The sequence below is a fragment of the Eurosta solidaginis genome, chromosome 1, assembly GCF_040869045.1.
Source record: "Eurosta solidaginis isolate ZX-2024a chromosome 1, ASM4086904v1, whole genome shotgun sequence".
NCBI classification, from domain to species: Eukaryota; Metazoa; Arthropoda; class Insecta; order Diptera; family Tephritidae; genus Eurosta; species Eurosta solidaginis.
The window spans coordinates 330,244,294-330,264,005 of record NC_090319.1 but is presented as its reverse complement, the minus strand read 5'-3'; the positions used below and the strand labels follow the sequence as shown (position 1 = coordinate 330,264,005).

The window sequence follows — 19,712 nt, the reverse complement described above, 5'->3', positions numbered from 1 at the left end:
TTAATAAGTGTTCATGTTGTACTCTCGCTCTCTCTCTCTTTTCCCTTTCCTTTTACTTGCTCCTCCCTCTCCCTTTTCCTATCCCTCTGCGTCTCTCTACATCTCCACCTTTTTCTCCCCTTTCCTCTCTATCTTTGTATCCATCTCTTTCGCTTGCTCCCTCCCCTTCTCCACCCACCGTTTGCTTTATCTTCGTCTAGCTCTATCTCTATCTCATTCTCTTTCCTCCCTCACTTTTCTTTTCTCTCGTAACCTCTTTTCAAATTTTTAGCATACTAAAAGAAAATATCCGAAATATTAATGTAAGTGAATTACAAAAAATCGTATCATAAATAAGACGCATAGATCGGTCCCTTATCCGCTATGCACAAAAATAGCATAGTGCATCTCATAATCTAGGCAAGACGCTATCAATGTATGCAATTGCATCCTAAATATATTTTTTTAGAATTGTTTGGTCCCTGGTTCAGTTCCCGAAAACAACTTATCAGGTGTTTGTGGATCTATGTATCTTGAAAACATTAAAAAATCGTCAGAATGTAGGGAACGGACATATGTTTAATATTCTCTATACCAATCATTTAAAAATTTTAACAAAAGGTTATGTACATATTGCGGCGAATGTTAGCATCACCACGCTGTTAGTAAATAGTCATAACAACAAAAACAGCAAGCAGCCACACTTATGTACACGTACCCATTAAAGCAAGCAGCCACACTTATGTACAAGGAAACGAAAAATATTCCATACACATAACCAGCAGCTAAAAGCAGAGAGATTATTTCACATACATATATGTAGCCGGCAGCTAAGAGCAGAAGTTGTTACTCACACATACACATGCATATGTCTAGAAGAAAAACTACAGATATACATGTATATAGCTAAATAACCAAGCATGAAACACAACCATTGAAAGAAGGCGAAACGTCTAGACCTTAGTAGAATTATGCGAACGAGGCAACAGAGAATATAAAAGCAGCGCAGGCTCAGGAAAAATAGCCAGTTTGATTTAAACATGCTATTAGTGAAGTATAATTGTGAAGTACTACTACCAAAGTAGTCTAAATAAAGACCATTTTGCAATACTGAATATTGGAGTTATTTATTCGACAGTTCAGCGATTCGAACGTTAGCAGAAGGTGCATAATTATCAGGAATTTCCCAAAAATCGTTACAATATGTTCCAAAACAATTTTTGCGGTTTAATTGGTTTAGTTGCAAAAATGTATGTAAGACGATTTTAGAACATATGTCGTTGTAAGTTTTCGCTAGTGGGTGGTATAATCACCCAACTTTGTGACCTATAACTCAGAAAGAAAGATCTTTCGCTTGTCTTTATTGCGAAACTCATTCTAGGAATATCTCTGGTTCATATTTAGGTAAATGTCTTTCAAAGAAAGTAAGGTGATGAAATTAAAAGCATCATTTGTTAATACACGCATGAATACCTTTCGTTTGTTACCTAAATATAACGTGTAAATGCATTCAGGGATACACCTGGTCCACATTTCGGCCTCTATCTCGTAAGCATTAGTTCTTTGCTAAATCACTTATCAGAGGCTTTCATTTGAAAGATACCTGGATCAATATGTTGCGTCTCAAGGCGCCTAGGAGCTCGAAACTTATCCTAAACAATAAGTTAGACCTAGGTTAATGTAACTGTAAAAGTTGCACTAAGTTCAATGCAGTGGTTTCTGACTGATGCGAGTTCAAACACACCGACAGACCAACACAAATTTTCAAAACTGTTGAAATGGGTTCAGTGGGGCTAATGACCCCTCCTATAAATTCTTATTAAAAACCTTTTAGTATGTGCCGACATCGACAATTTACAATCCTATTAAATGTGTATTTACCTTGAACTGTTACGCAAACCACGCGTTATACTTGTACTTGTTGTACACTCTTAATCGGCGATTATTGGATGAAGTTCGGCAACCCCCAACCAACTGCTCCATCATACTTCCTGTGATAAAAATGCATAATATTCAGATATGTACAAATCTATGTATATGCATACATAAAAATGTATATATTGTAGATAAACATACGTTCCAGGAGATTGGATGTGTTTTGTTCTTAAATTTTTAATAAGTATATGTATGTATGTCGAGTACTTTGTATGTAGTTTTATCAGTAAATGCCTTGTTTTACTTTCTGTTCTAAATAGAACTTCTTTGTTTTCTATTAAGAGAACATTTGATGCATCCATGGCATGAAGGTATAGTGCCCGCCTATCGCACCGAGGGTCTTAGAGTAAAGTCCTGAAAAAGTAAACTTAAAATACTTTAAAAAATTCCATTTGTCGTTCGAATTTAGCATGCAACTTGTAGGTCGCGTCCCGCCCATTAATTGCAAGAGAATATCGGCCTTAATCTCCTCGGAAACATATATCGCACTACGTTATTATTCTCATTATAAAGTATTTGTTTTGTGTAGCTATCAACTAATTTGCAGCCATTGTGTATAAACTTAGAGATAAAATATGTTCATGCCGAACACATCTGGCCGCGCTGTAATCACAAAATGAAATGGCGTCGTTTTTTCTTATATATATGTATGTAAACTCCCATACAAGGTTTGCACTGAAGCGAGATTGTTTTTGCTATAGATGGGTGGGACGCAATCACTTGACTTTTTGGTTTAGTTAAGGGTCAATAATCCCTATATATTTACAAGAAGACCCGGCAGACAGTGCCCTGCCAGAAAAGCACCTTGTATACATTTGGAAAATTTAACTCCTCATCTTTTCTCTTGCTCCATCTTCCTCATCATCTTCTTCTTATGCTTCCTTCCTCTTTTTTTTTGTTCCTAGTCCTTTAGATTTTTTCCTGTTGTTGTTGTTGTAGCCACAAAGACATCCCGAAGGTTTTGGGGAGTTTTATCGATGCTGATGGTCCTTTGCCGGATATAGATACGGTACGTTCCGGTCACAAGCGCCATTATGTTACAAGTCCTTTTAATTTTTTCCTATTGTTGTTGTTGTTGTAGCGATAAAGACATTCCCCGAAGGTTTTTGCGATTTGCATCAATGCAAATCCCGGTTACAAGCACCATTATGGTACAAGCGCGGCCATCTTGGGAACGATTTAATATGACCACAGTGAACGCTTCTAATATTTGCCAAGATAATGGAGTTATTATATAACATATATAGGTCCTGATTTTTGATACGGGTTTTCACATTGGTCGTAAACAAACTTCTAGTAATGCTGCGGACACATAAAGTCTACGTGAAGTCCTCACAAACCAGACAGTTCTGCCCAATCTAGCCCTGTACAGGGGGTTAGGTAGGTTAGGTTGAACTGGCCGGTCCATGAGACCTTACATAGACTGAAAAAGTTCGTAGTGTTATCAGAAGTTTGTTTAACGACCGAACTGAAAAACCCTATCAAAAACCAGGACCTATTTATAAAATAACTCCGTCTTCTTCGCAAATACCAGAAGCTTCTATGCCACTTGCTGCTTCTAGATCTGACTGCTGTATCACTTCTAATAACTGGAGTCTTAGCTTAGGCAAGCGCAGGGCACGAGCACAAAACATGCTCGATCGATTCCTCCTTCAACCCGCACTGAGTATACAGTCCTCTCTTTTAAATGATAGAAGCAACTTTATCAGTCTAAGGTTGTAAGACCTACACATAATATTCGACACTTTACAGCCCCGCGCTTCATTCCCATCTATTACCATATGCCCTGGGACCCAATACAATTGTATGATTTTCCCTGTGTACACATGTATCGCTTCGTCCGCCATTTGAGCACCCTTGCGCCAACCATCTATCTCTATTGTGGCTTTAGGTGCCTCCTCGAAGAGCAGATACGGAAGAGGGGGGTTGTAATACCCCCTGATCGTCTGTTCTTTAACAGATGCACTTTGGATAAGCTAAACAAGCGTTGTGTAGCTACAGTGACAGCGGGGTCTCTCTACTTGACCGAAATTCGCTCTCCCCCCTATAGGAATAGAAAAATAATTGGTAAGGAATATGAAAAGAAAGGTGAAAGGACAGAGAAAGAAAAACATAAAAATTAATAGGAGAGACAATTAATGATAGGGAAAACGAAGAGGTAGAAATAGTTTTCCTATAATTAATTGTTTGTCTATTCACCTCTCTTTTAATATTCCTAATCTATTATTATACTCAGTTGAGCAGAGCTCACAGAGTATATTAAGTTTGATTGGATAACGGTTGGTTGTACATATATAAAGGAATCGAGATAGATATAGACTTCCATATATCAAAATAATCAGGATCGAAAAAAAATTTGATTGAGCCATGTCCGTCCGTCCGTCCGTCCGTTAACACGATAACTTGAGTAAATTTTGAGGTATCTTGATGAAATTTGGTATGTAGGTTCCTGAGCACTCATCTCTATTTAAAATGAACGATATCGGACTATAACCACGCCCACTTTTTCGATATCGAAAATTTCGAAAAACCGAAAAAGTGCGATAATTCATTACAAAAGACCGATAAAGCGACGAAACTTGGTATATGAGTTGAACTTATGACGCCAAATAGAAAATTAGTAAAATTTTGGACAATGGGCGTGGCACCGCCCACTTTTAAAAGAAGGTAATTTAAAATTTTGCAAGCTGTAATTTGGCAGTTGTTGAAGATATCATGATGAAATTTGGCAGGAACGTTACTCTTATTACTATATGTACGCTTAATAAAAATTAGCAAAATCGGAGAAGGACCACGCCCACTTTTAAAAAAATTTTTTTTAAAAGTAAAATTTTAACAAAAAATTTAATATCTTTACAGTATATAAGTAAATTATGTCAAGATTCAACTCCAGTAATGATATGGTGCAACAAAATACAAAAATAAAAGAAAATTTAAAAATGGGCGTGGCTCCGCCCTTTTTCATTTAATTTGTCTAGGATACTTTTAACGCCATAAGTCGAACAAAAATTAACCAATCCTTTTGAAATTTGGTAGCGGCATAGATTTTATGGCGTTAACTGTTTTCTGTGAAAATGGGCGAAATCGGTTGATGCCACGCCCAGTTTTTATACACAGGCGTCCGTCTGTCCTTCCGCATGGCCGTTAACACGATAACTTGAGCAAAAATCGATATATCTTTACTAAACTCAGTTCACGTACTTATCTGAACTCATTTTATCTTGGTATGAAAAATGAACGAAATCCGACTATGACCACGCCCACTTTTTCGATATCGAAAATTACGAAAAATGAAAAAATGCCATAATTCTATACCAAATACGAAAAAAGGGATGAAATATGGTAAGGTAATTGGATTGTTTTATTGACGCGAAATATAACTATAGAAAAAACTTTATAAAATGGTTGTGACACCTACCATATTAAGTAGAAGAAAATGAAAAAGTTCTGCAGGGGGAAATAAAAAACCCTTAAAATCTTGGCAGGTATTACATATATAAATAAATTAGCGGTATCCAACAGATGATGTTCCCGGTCACCCTGGTCCACATTTTGGGCGATATCTGGAAAACGCATTCACATATACAACTACCACCACTCCCTTTTAAAACTCTCATTAATACCTTTAATTTGATACTAATATCGTACAAACAGGTTCTAGAGTCACCCCTGGTCCACCTTTATGGCGATATTTCGAAAAGGCGAACACCTATAGAACGAAGGCCCACTCCCTTTTAAAAATACTCATTAACACCTTTCATTTGATACCCATATCGTACAAACAAAGTCTAGAGTCACCCCTGGTCCAGAAAGGCCCACTCCCTCTTAAAATACTCATTAACACCTTTCATTTGATACCCATATCGTACAAACGCATTCTAGAGTCACACCTGGCCCATCTTTATGGCGATATCTCGAAAAGGCGTCCACCTATAGAACTAAGGCCCACTCCCTCTTAAAATACTCATTAACTCCTTTCGTTTGATACCCATATTGCACAAACGAATTCTAGAGTCACCCCTGGTCCACCTTTATGGCGATATCTCGAAAAGGGTCCACCTATAGAACTAAGCCCCACGCCCTTTTAAAATAATCATTAACACCTTTCATTTGATACCCATATCATACAAACAAATTCTAAAGTCACCCCTGGTCCACCTTTATGGCGATATCTCGAAAAGGCGAACATCTATAAAACGAAGGCCCACTCCCTTTTAAAAATACTCATTAACACCTTTCGTTTGATACCCATATCGTACAAACAAAGTCTAGAGTCACCCCTGGTCCACCTTTATTGCGATACCTCGAAAATGCGTCCACCTTTAGAACTAAGGCCCACTCCCTCTTAAAATACTCATTAGCTCCTTTAGTTTGATACCCATATTGCACAAACGAATTCTAGAGTCACCCCTGGCCCACCTTTATGGCGATATCTCGAAATGGCGTCCACCTATAGAACTAAGGCCCACTCCCTTTTAAAATACTCATTAACACCTTTCGTTTGATGCCCATATTGTTCAAACAAATTCTAGGGTCACCCCTGGTCCACCTTTATGGCGATATCTCGAAACGGAGTTCACCTATGGAACTAAGGAATACTCCCTTTTAAAATGCTCATTAACACCTTTCATTTCATACCCATATCGTACAAACGCATTCTAGAGTCACCCCTGGTCCATCTTTACGGCTATATCCCTAAATGGCGTCCACCTATAGAACTATGGCCCACTCCCTCATAAAATACTCTTTAATGCCTTTCATTTGATACGCATGTCATACAAACACATTCCAGGGTTTCCCTCGGTTCATTTTTCTACATGGTTATTTTCCCTTATGTTGTCACCATAGCTCTCAACTGAGTATGTAATGTTCGGTTACACCCGAACTTAACCTTCCTTACTTGTTTTTCTATTCCTGTTCATTTTCTTGCTCCTTCTGCTCTTTCTATTTCTAGCCCTATTCCTTGCGCTATTATTAGTCTTCTTTCTATTCCTTTTTCTATTCATATTCCTTTTGCTATTTCCATTCTAATTCCTATTACTATCCATTTTCCTATTCCAACTTCTATTCCCTCTTTCTTGCTGCTTCTCTCATTTCTATTCCCACTCCTATTTCTATTTCCGTTCTTATTCCAATTCCTATCCCCATCCCTTTTGCTATTTCTATTCCTATTCCCACTCATTCTCCCTCTTTCTTGCTCCTCCTATTTTTATTCCTATTCCTATTTATATTCCTAATCCTGTTCCCCATTTCTTGCTCCTATTCCTATTCTTGTTCCCATTCCTGTTTTGTTCCTATTAATATTCCTAATGCTAATAGTATTCCTATTCGTACTCCTTCCCCTATTCCTATTCCCGCTTTCTCGCTCCTTCTATTTCTATTCCTACTTCAAATAATATTCCTACTCCTATTCCTATTCTATTCCCCTTTTCTTTCCCCTCCTCCTATTTCTATTCCTACTCTTTTTCCTAATCCTGTTCTTATTCCTATTCCTACTCATACTCCTTTTTCCCCCTTTTTTGCTCCTCCCATTTATATTCCTTTTTCTATTCTTATTGCTATTCTTGTTTCTTTTATTATTCCAATATCCAGAAATTATGATGAAGATGGCTCCCGATCTTGGGAAGAAAAATGACTTGGCGAAATTTGAAAAATAGTCTTGCTCTCTCCCTCGTTTGCTCTCGGATTGGGCCGCCATTTTCCTCAGTCTATACCCCATTTTTTTGCCTTCTTTTCATTTTTCTATTTCTCTTCCGCTCCATTGCACTGCCTCTCAATCCTCTTCATTTTCTGTCTTTATAGCATGTATGTTTAAAATATCGTCCCGAGAAGAACCCACACATGCATTCGCACCATTGAATCAAATTCTTCTTAATTGCAAGCGTTTTTTTGAATAAAATTTTCCAAATTAAGGGCTTCAGCGGAAGAGGAAGAGAGACAAATAATTATAAGGAAAGCAATTTTAACGCCTTCTCCTATCAGAAATGCGTCAACGCGGCATCTTTGTTGTGGCTTTTATTGTTATTGTTGTTGTTGTTACTATCGGAGCTCTTCACCAGATACAAAATTTTATGCATGCACAGATACGAATTGTAGTAAAAGTAAAAGAAAAACTTAGAAAATCTAAATATAATGAGTGCATCCCCGCCAAAAAGCGAACCTTTGATGTCGCCTACCTTGTTGACGTATTGACTTGAGATACACTTCCCTACAAAGTCATCATACAATCACACATGCATACATACATACGTACATGTATTTGTATGTACATTAAACTATACACAATTGTTTGTCTACTTCTATTATATCAATATTTATCTATACTAATTATGGTGTTTATGAGGAACTTTGAAATATGCCGATATTTTTCAAACTAACTAATAAACCAAATCATTGTTTAGAAAAAAGATAACATCCTAATTGATTGTGAGATGGTGTGTGGAGAAAGAATTTTGGATGAGAAATAAAACAAAATAATATAAATTTAGTTTAAAACAAGTAAGGAAGTTTAAGTTCAGGTGAAACCGAACATTACATACCCAGCTGTACACTTGAAATCCTGTTGTTTGTTTTGTGTGCTTAATAGTGTTACAAGGCTGCGCAATAATATACATACATATGGTTCTCCTCTGAACCAATTTTCGTTTAAAAGAAGCAAAAAGGATACAGAGGCTAACACCAATGACATTGAGCGGGTAATAGTGCAGTTTTCCTTCAGATATGGGGATTTCCCTCTGTCTATTTTAAAATAAAGATATAACAGAACAATAAACATAAACACACAAGTGCCATTGTACTAAAAAGTGTTATTACAAAAAAAAAGGGGCAGGGTTATTAACGGAATTTTCCAACTTTTACTAGAAAGAGCTTATTACCTGTATCTACGCGCTTTTACAAAATCTTTTATATAAAAGAGGGCGATTTAACCGATTTAGTCCATTTTTACTGAAAATATTTCCTCTTAAACACCAAATTTTTGGTCGAGTTATGGCCCCAGAAGCGTTGAAAATTGCTTAGACAAAAAAGGGGCAATGCCACGTCCATTTCTCAAGATTTGAATTTTTTCCCATTTCTTGGTATAATGGCACAAAATACGATTGTTACAAAACTATTTTTCGCTAAGATTTAATTTATTATTTTCATATACGACACTTTTATAAATCTTTTATATAAACGTGGGCGTGGTATTTAACGGATCTCGGCCATTTTTTCTAGAAATATTTCCTGCTATAGGAAGAATTTGTGTACCCAATTTTATTACGATCCGTTAATTTTTCTTCGAGTTATGCCTCCCGAAACATAGAAAATTGCTTAGTCATAAAAGGGGCGGTGCCATACCCATTTTTTAAAATTTGAAGTTTTTCCTATTTATTGTTATAAATCCACTTGGGAAATGAAATACCATTGATATAAAGCTATTTTTTGCAAAGATATAGCTTATTTTTATCGTCCACGAACCTTTTAAAAATCTTTTATATAAAAGTGGGCGTGCTCCTTAAACGATTTCGGTAATTTTCCTTCAAAGCATTTCTTATAATAAAGGCAACCTCTCTGCCGAATTGTGATACGTTAGGTTTAACGATTTTTGATTTATGATTAATAATATTTGTAAAATTGATTTTATCACAAGTGGGCGATGCCACGGCCATTTTAAAACATTTTTTCAAATTTTTATCAAGAGACTCAATATCAATCCACACGTCAAATTTCAACATTCTAGGTATATTATTTACTAAATAATCAGGTTTTTGTGTGAGTGACTGCTTGTATCGGCTTAGAGATGATAGTATGGCTTAGTGTTGCTAATATTCGTCACAATATATAAAAAGTGGGCGTAGTTATCATCCGATTTCGCTCATTTTCAATACCAATCTATTCTGGGTCCAGATAAGCTCGTGTACCAAATTTGGTGAAGATAGCTCATTTACTCAAGTTATCGTGTTAACGGACAGACGGACGGACATGGCTCAATCAAATTTTTCTTCGTTACTGATGATTTTGATATATGTATGCAAGTCTATATCTATCTCGATTCCTTTATACCTGTACAACCAACCGTTATCCAATCAAAGTTATAATACCCTGTGTACAAGTACAGCTGGGTATAAAAACTAACTGTATCTACAATCCACTTAGATATTTGATGTTGATAGCACCGTAACACAGAGGTTCATGTCTCCGCTATTAAGCACAACTCGTTTTGTAGAGAGTTATTTAAACCTGTGGAGTTCCCCATCTAACTGCAAAAAAAAGCAAATTAATAAATCAAAGCATTGCATGTAGCATCACACTAACAATTGCTAAAATCAACAACTAATTTGTAAGGTGGTGTTATTTGCTGAAATTCAACAGTCAAGTGATAATTAAACGATGCGCCAGATAGATTGTCAAGTTTTTGTTAACAACGTCAGTAAAAGCACTCGTTATGCCGTTATCTATATTTTTTATTAAATATTTTGAACTAATTTGTAGTTTTTTCTGTCATGTGAAGTTCAAGCTCTAGACTGTGCTAATATTGCATGTTTATGTTTAGACTTGGTAGTAAATTTTATTAGACTTTTAAATTGTAATGTGACATCAATCTTAGTTCGCTGGATCGTTTTTTGGCATGGGCTGCTACCGTAAATCGAGTAGGTTTGCGACATACATATATATGTGTTGTCTCGACCGCACTACTTCGTGTTTACATAAAGACAGATCAAAAAATGAAGATAATAATTGATTTCTTTGAAAGGATTAAAAGTTATATGTTTTTGTTTTTCATGTGTAAAGATCTTTGCTCGCGGTAAGGGTGATGTGTGCTTTAAGTATGCTGTGTCCGTATCGTGTCATACGATCCGTGATCGAGTGCCATTTTTTAAATCACAATAGCTCCGTAATTGTGAATCGGGTCAATGAAATATGTGAACGTGGGACAACGCGTAATTACTAGATACATAATATATTATTATTATTTAAATACATTCATAGTCTCATTACGTAAAGGCCCCTGTATGGAATGAATGTATAAAGAATGAGAGCGGCCGAGTAAATTTTCATTTATAAATACATAAATAAATGTAAGGCGCGATAACCTCCGAAGACCTCTTAGGCCGAGCTTTTCTTCGAATTTGCGTCGTACTCCTTTTATATTTTCCTACAAATTGGCGGTTTTATGCGGCCGCTGAACGGCATCTGCAAGGCAGAGGAGTTTTCACTGAGAGCTTTTCAATGCAGAAATACACTCGGAATGCTTGCCAAACACTGCCGAGGAGCGATCCCGCTTAGAAAAAATTTATTCTAATTAAAAAAACTTGTTTCTAAACTTTGGATGTTGCTTTGCCCGTGGCGTGAAGCCAGGATCTTCGGTGTGGTAGGCGGAGCACGCTACACACCACTGCTACCGCTATTTCATTTATTTTCATTTACTATATTCATATATAGCCCCCTTCGCCTTCCTAAATTCCATTTTGCTGTGGTTATGTTGTTTGAGGTGCATTTTAAAACTAACGTACGAGATTTGAGAATAAGGTTAGTCCTCAAATGTTAATCAAATTGAGATTGAACGAAAATTTGTATTAGGATCATGGATTGTATACTACTGTACCACTACATTCTCTCTCCTTTTACATCGCTTGTATATCCATATTTCTTTTTCTCGCCCTCTTCTGCAGATAACATGCCGACTGATTTCATCCTTGTTCCTTGCCTTTTCCTAATATCCTGTATTTATCATTCTCTTTGCCTGCTGTTATTAGCCTTCTCTATTTTTCACATATAATTCTCTATTTCTCACCTTGTTGCCCATTGGTTATGTTTCGCTTTTTTCCTATTTTTCAGTTCGCTTTTAGGCTAAAACGTATATATTGTAACGAATTTTGCGGAATTCCTGTCTATTTTGCAGCTTCTGTTAACAAATATTTAGCATAGCAAAACGTCTTTTACGTAGACTACTTTGGGAGTAGTAGTTCACAATTACAATTATCGCGTACTTCACTAATAGCGTGTTTAAATCAAACTGATTGATTATAATAATTATCGCGGTGCTTTTATACTCTCAGCTAGTCTCGTTCACCTATTTCTCCTAAGGTCTAGAGTTTTCACGAACTTACCTTCTGGAACAGTTGTATCTCCTACTCCTGCTTGGTTATTTAGCTATTTTCATGTATATCTGTGTTTACCCTGCAAAAAATCGTGCGATTAATGCCTAAGGGGAGCCGTCTGCGATTGATCCCTTTTGTCCACATTGGGATATTATTGATCCCCTCTAGTCCTTTTGAAAAAAAAAAAACAAAGAGCAACGAAATTAATAAAATAAAGAGATTAAATGTGATTGAATAGAATTATTTAAGAAAAATGCGGAGCTCTATACTGAACCTAAAATACTAGGACCATATGTTTCATTATCGTAATACTTGTTTTGTTTTTATTAATCTACAACACTAATTATAAAATCCGTAAGAACAAAGAGAATCTGTCCGACATTACCCGCAGGGGTACAAAGAGGACGCGAAGAACAGTACCCGTAAGGGAATAACGGATAGTGGAAAAAGCATCTGTCCGACAATACCCGTAGGGGTACAAAGAGGGCGCGACGAACAGTACCCAAAGGGGTACAAGGAGAAAGTGTCGAACAGTACAAAAAGGATCGACAGTACCCGTAAGGGTATAAAGAGGACCAGTGCGACACTACTCGTTCAGGCATAAACAGGTACATGCTCAAACAAAAGGGATCACTCCAACCCATATAAAGAGATCAGAACTGGCTATAGTCGCATATACCTTTGCGACTCATCTCAGATTCACCCTAGACTAATCGCATTTTTTGCAGCGTATGTTTTTCTTCTAGCTATATGCGTGTTTATGTGTGCGTAACAGCTTCTTCTCTTAGCTGATGATAACGTGATGTGTGATTGTTTCTCTTTCTTTATCGTTCTTATCTGCTCACTACATATATGTATGTGAAATAATCTCTTCGTTTCAAGCTGCTGGTTATGTGTGTGAAATATTCTTCATTGCCTTCTATGTATGTGTGTAAATGGCTTACTGTTGTTTTTTTATTGCTTTAACGCTTGCATTAATACATTCTTACGCTACTTGTTTTGGGTATTATGCTTATGTACTTCTATGCATACGACCAAATCCACGGCTATTACTCAAAATTTGACCTATTAATTATTTATTGGATATTTATAGAAAATGTCCCTTAGGAACATCTGTTTATCAATTTAACATATCTAATGTAGCCGATTATTCGGATATCATGGGAATGGGAAAAGATTTTTGCTCAGCTCTGTTCATGAATGGTATAAGGGCTTCGAACCATCCAGGCAGCCAGTTCCGTCCTTACTTGTTTATTTTAAATTTTATTTATATTTATATATTTATTACTTTGCAACTTTGTATTAAATAGTAAATTACTGCAATCTCTCATTACAGATGCCTACACAATATGGAAATTGCGATTTGTAAAACAGAGTTGCCAACAACAAGATTTATGCAACCAACTTCACCATCATCCTTCTACCAAAAAAATAATAACGCCACTCATTTTAGTGATTTAATCAATTTCAATACAAATTATTTATTCAATAATAATAATAAAAATAATAATCAAAATACCATAAGCAATAGCCATAATAATAGTGCCAGTGTTAGTGCAAATATCATAAGTGATAATAATACAAATATTAGTGTTAACAATAACAATAACTCAATTTCAACCAACAGTAGCCAAAATAATAAAGGCAATATGCGTCTGAAAAAGAATCGACGTGTGACTTTCCTTAAGAATCTGATCGAGGTAAGTGTTGCACATTACAAAAAAAAAAAACAAAAATAGAACTAAATTAATTAAATATTTGCAATCTTATTCAATACTCATTATTAAAATGCAATGCGTGCTATCGGCATTCGTATAATTTTTATATTAGAAAAATGTTGTTGTATATGGAATGCGAACTTAGTTAAGTCAGCGTACATTAGGGATATTCTGAGTTAGATAAACAAAATTTGTGTCTACAAAGTAACTTCCCAATCAAGTTTAGTTACTTTTCAAGCCATTAGGCCCACTTCCAGACCGACAGGTTAACTAAGAGTTTTGAACATATTCTAAAATGAATTCTGATAAAAAAAAGCTAAATTCGCGTTCAGAAAGTCGCCCTTAGGCTGACGACGGAGTGCATGCTGTAAGCTATGCTAGGCGAGAAGCAATTTTACTTTCATATATTTTACAAGTTTTAACCCTTCTGTTACTTTAAGAAAAACTTACACACGTGTTGTTAAAAATATTTTGATACCTTTCATGAAAATTAAATGGTATATTGAGTTTGTTACGAATCTGAAAACTGTAAGTCGTTAACGGATATGAGATAGACCCACCGATAAATATACCGATATGATTAGGATGACGTACTGAGTTGATTTAGCCATGTCCCTATGTCTGTCTGTCTGTTAGAACTCAAACTAGTCCATTAATTTTGAGATATCTTGTTGAAATTTGGTGAGCGTGTACCACCCATCGTGGACCACTACAGTATATATTGTAACGAATTTAGGGAAATTCCGCTTATTCCAAACCGTCTGCTATCGTTCGAATCGCTAAACTGTTGAATAAATCACTCCAATATTTAGTATTGCAATATGGTATTTATTTAGTCTACTTGGGAGTAGTACAATTACACTTCAATATCACGTACTTCACAACAGCGTGCTTAAATCAAACTGATTAGATTACTCAACTTCCGCTGCTTTTATACTCTCTGTTGCTTCATTCGCATATTTCTACTAAAGTCTAGACGTTTCGCCTTATAGAACTGCTGTATCTCCTGCTTAGTAATTGTGATACATACATATATGCGTGTATATGCGTGAGTAACAATTTCGCTGATGACTACATCTGTGTGTGAGTTATCTCTTCGTTGCCTTTTATATATGTGTGTAAATGATGATTGATGTGTTCATGTATATATACGAGTGGCTGCTTCATGTTTTTTATTGTTGCGTGATTATTTATTTAGTATCAGCTTAGTGATGCTAATATTCGTCACATGACACCGTCTGATAGTAACTATATAATATATCCCGTACAGCTGATTGTTCAGATTGTATGAATTTTTCAAATTTCATCAGGTTATTGTTCAGCTCCATTAATGAAAGGTATGAGGCCTTCGGCGCAGGCTAAGGCAGTTCCACCTTTAACTTGTTTTTATTTTACTAGAAAAAAAAAAACAAATGAACGTAGTAGCATCGTAGCAGCTTAACGCTAGTGTTCACGAGCACCCCTAATACACCTAATAAATGAGAAGAATTTCTATATTAATTTCTCACATACATATTTGTTGTTGCACATAATTAGCTTTTGTGCTACGTTTTATGGCAGTGACTGCGTTTGTTCTTGGCATACATATTTTTATCCATAAATTGCGAGCAATGGAAATGTGTGATAAAAATTTTAAATTACAAATCTATGATTTTGCATAACAATTTAACAATGTGCAATACTTGGCTCTGTATTGGACTTACTTTTAAGAAGGTAGCATCCAAAATATGCAAAGCATAGCTTCGAAGTTCTAACTTAAATCCATCCTTATATATTTTCTTTGGCGGCCACGGTGGTGTGATTGTAGCGTGCTCCGCCAATCACACCCCGGGCAAAGCAACATCAAAATTTTAGAAATAAGGTTTTTCAATTAGAAGAAAATTTTTCTATGCGGGGTCGCCCCTCGGCAGTGTTTGGCAGGCGCTCCGGGTGTATTTCTGCGATGAAAAGCTCTCAGTGAAAACTCATCTGCCTTGCAGATGCCGTTCGGAGTCGGCATAAAAAATTTAGGTCCCGTCCGGGCAATTTGTAGGGAAAATCAATAGGAGCACGACGCAAATTGGAAGAGAAGCTCGGCCTTAGATCTCTTCGGAGGTTATCGCGCCTTACATTTATTTTTTTATTTTTTATATATTTTCTTTATTGTCATGTTTATAAAATTAAAGAAAAACTGATTGGCCGTTAGTGTTTAAAAACTGAATTTTTGGTTGAGCTCAAGGCCGGGTTTTCTTAAATAAAACACTTGGATGTGTATTTTATTTTGTTTTTATTTTTCAATATTTCGACTTCAGTCTGATGTCATCCTCAGGACTAGAAATAACATGAAACATAATTATTAAAACCAAAAAAGGCATCAACAAACATTCAGACTGAAGTCGAAATATTGAAAAATAAAAACAAAAAAAAAATACACATCCAAGTGTTTTATTTAAGAAAACCCGGCCTTGAGCTCAACCAAAATTTTCAGTTTTTTAAACACTAACGGCCAATAACGAGACAAAATAATATAAAATTAAAGGGTAAAATGGAGGCATTGTCTGCCTTTTTTCTTCCTTTATATTAGGTCGGTTGAATGTGTGTCCGCTTTTCATACATATCTTACAATCGATTTTTAAGTAACTTCTCTTGAGCTATAAACATGAAACCTCAGAGACAGGTTAAGACACCGTGACAAAGGAACAAAAGGAGAAAAAAATTCCGTTAGGTGGCGCACGGATCGAAAAAATTAGCTAATAATTTGGAAATTTGAAACCGGGGTTTAAGTAACTTCTCGACGAGCTAGAGGCTTAAAATTTAGAGCTTAATTCAGAGGTCGATGACAGCCGATGACACAATACAAAAAGTTTCGGTAGCGGGCGCACGGACTGAGATATTTAGAAGAATCAAACGGAACGGAGGGAATTTTGGGATTCATTTTTATGTAAGTTCTCATTGAGCTACAACTGTAAAACTTCACAGATAGGATAAGACGCCGAGAAAATTTAAGAAAAGGAGAACAAATTCCGTTAGGTGGCGCACGGATCGAATTATTTATATAAGAATTTGGTAATTTGGTGTGTTAAGATCGATTTTAAAGTAACTTCTCATTGAGCTATAAAACTTAACATATAGGTTAAGACACCGAGAAAATGTAAGGAAAGAAGAAAATAAAAAAATGTTAAGCACTTCCTTTATATAAATGGACAAAAATTAGCGAAAAATGTCTCCTTATATAAAGACATATTCTTGCTAAAGTTTGATTTTTATATTTTGACATAGAAATTGCAAAAATATTTATGAGAACTAAAAATATAAAGGTGGAGTGCAATTGATTGACTAATAATATCTCCGCCAATATGTACATATATGAGTACACGTGTCTAATTACCATAGCAGCCAATAATGCTTTTGTTACACTTTGTAATTTATTGTTTTATTTTTATTTTTTCGAAGATCCTATTTTTTGGCTCGTTATAATACATTTTATATTAGTTAAAAAAAAAAAAAAAATACAATTCAAATGATAAAAGAAAGCAGATCACGCCTACCTTTAATTTTTTTTTAATATCGAGCTTCCAAAGTCGACATTTATGTTTTGAAGGCTAACTACGAAAAACGGAGAAATTACTTTTTTGCTCATAATTTGGTCCAATATCGAGAAAAAAGTTGATTTTGTCGTTATGTGTTTTATTTGATGCCATTCTTATAATTGTGGGTCTTCAACCCTTAGATTTCCCCCAGTGTAAAAACTATTAAGTATAAAATATACTGCAAAAGTAACGATATGATATCGGATCATATCAAAAATGTACACAATGCATAAATCTCAATAAGTATACCGCTTTCAACTAATTGTGAGTTAAATATTTATTCAAATCAAAAGTTACGCAGCAGTTGAACTGTCAATTAAATTACTTTCTTTTATCAAATTTCTTGATTACTTGTTGTCTTCCGCTGCATTCGCAAAAAGGTCACAATTAAATATATTTATGTTCACAAATTCAATCATACAAATGTACAAATAGGGATGTAACGGAATAGTATTTTATCACAACTGGAGTTAGAAGCTGAAATCATACACAAAATACGTCTATAATCCGTAGCAGGATAAAAAATTACACTGAAGATGGCACAACACGGAAAGTGGTTTATCTCCAAATCAAATGTGGCAGGGAATTGCGTAAAGTAGTTCCAATATACATCAGTTATCCGTCATTCCTTGTCAGATTTGGTTACGAGAACGAAAATTGACACTGATGATAGCACAACGCCGAAATCGGTTTATCTCGAAACCAAATTTGGCAAGGGATGACTGAAAATCGTTCCAATAAACATCAGTAATCCACCCTGTAAGAAAATCTTCAAAAAAAAAAAAAAAAAAAAAATTAACAAATTATCCACTCTGTCGGTTCAAAAGCTGAATGCTGGCATATAACTGAGGGATATTAACGAACCCGATCTCACACTCAAGGGTCCGAAAATCATATATGTAAAGCAACAACATATACTCGATATTGGCTATATGTGAGCTTCACTTTTCAAAGGCCCGTAACGGCTTTAGTATGGAAGATCTTGGCTTATTTGCCACTGCTTGAAGACCAACATGCAAATAATAAATTTTATTCATATGAATATTCCGCAGTCACATATATTTGTTTGTATACATATATGCATGTATTATGTATTTGTACATTTATTTATTTATATCTTCCTCTTGAGGGCGTAATTATAAGCACTCTGTAAATGAACGTGTGCCTCGGACAAATTTGCTATGCTAGTCATGTTATTAACCAGATTTGTGCACAGCCAAATGCAATAGACTATTCTTCTTTTACTTGCATGTACGATATGTATAGTACATATTAGCATATATGGGCAAGTCCACGAGAAATTTGCCTGTTTTCAATATTTCCAAACATTTATGGGGGTTGACTTAATAGCAATGATGGCACATAAAAAAAGTGGTCTGGACTTGAGTACAAGGTCATATACACATATGTATTTCGGGGTGCTGATTCCGAATTCTCAGTCACATTTGCCAATACACCCCTTAAAATCTCGGGTTATTTACAAGAAAAGTCGTAAGTAGAAAAATTGCATTTCTGAAAATAAAACCAAAAATTTTCCAATTAAAGCGCGGTATCAAGATCGTGAGAAATGAAAAATTCCATACAAGAAATAACGCCAGGAATGCTCAAGAAAATTTTCGTTGGTCAAGTAGTATCCACATCTCAAGAATACCCATACGCTTTCTGCTACCTTTTTTGAAAGATTGTTTAGAAAACGTCCCCAGGGCATCCCTGATTCCGCCCACATATATATGTATGTGCGTCTCATTATTTCTTAAGCAGCGACCCTGTAGGAAACGCAGTCGGTTACAAACTAGGGATAAAAGTGTCTGTATTTATGAATATTTTGAATGGAATTTGCAATTCTATTCGAGCACAAGTGCTCTTTTTCCCTTGCTTAATGTATTCTCCTTTCAATCCGAATATGTTAATTTTAACAAATTGTCTTCTAAATCTGACTTTTGCCGTCTTTCAGTGAGTTTTACAGCTCCGTCTCACGCTCAATTCTCACAGGAATGATCTGGATCATTGAGAGACTTGAGAAGCAGATGTCGTGAAATTTTCGCACACGTGAAATGTGAAGGGCAGATGTCGCTGCTGTTTTTCATTTAACTCATACGGCGAAAGGCTAAGCAGCGACATCTATTTTTGAAAAAGTAGGTATATTAAAGGCCGCATTGCCAACCTAAAAAGAAGTAATTAACAAATTATCTGGCTCACAAATTGAACCAGACGTCTATCTGGATTTATCTGGCTCAAATCGTTGTTGTTGCATTTACATGCAAAATTATTTATCTGGCACAGGATTTTGCCACCGGATGATAGCTTTTGTCTTTCTGTCTTGCTGAATCTGACTTTCGTGTCATGCAGGGAAGTAACGGCGCTACAAAGAGAAAAGAGAGATAAAGGAAATGACAAAATTACGTGGCTGCTGCCATTTTTCACACAAC

At 35.7% G+C, this 19,712-nt stretch overlaps 1 protein-coding gene across 1 annotated transcript in view; it reads left to right on the top strand.

Annotated features, from left to right (window-relative positions):
* pnt (pointed) overlaps positions 1 to 19,712 on the top strand; it is a 531,360-nt gene that overhangs the window by 50,751 nt on the left and 460,897 nt on the right. Inside the window, exon 2 of the mRNA XM_067762142.1 lies at positions 13,333 to 13,696. Within this exon, the coding sequence (XP_067618243.1) occupies positions 13,346 to 13,696 (351 nt within the window). The 5' untranslated portion in view covers positions 13,333 to 13,345. The remainder of the gene's footprint in view (positions 1 to 13,332; positions 13,697 to 19,712) is intronic.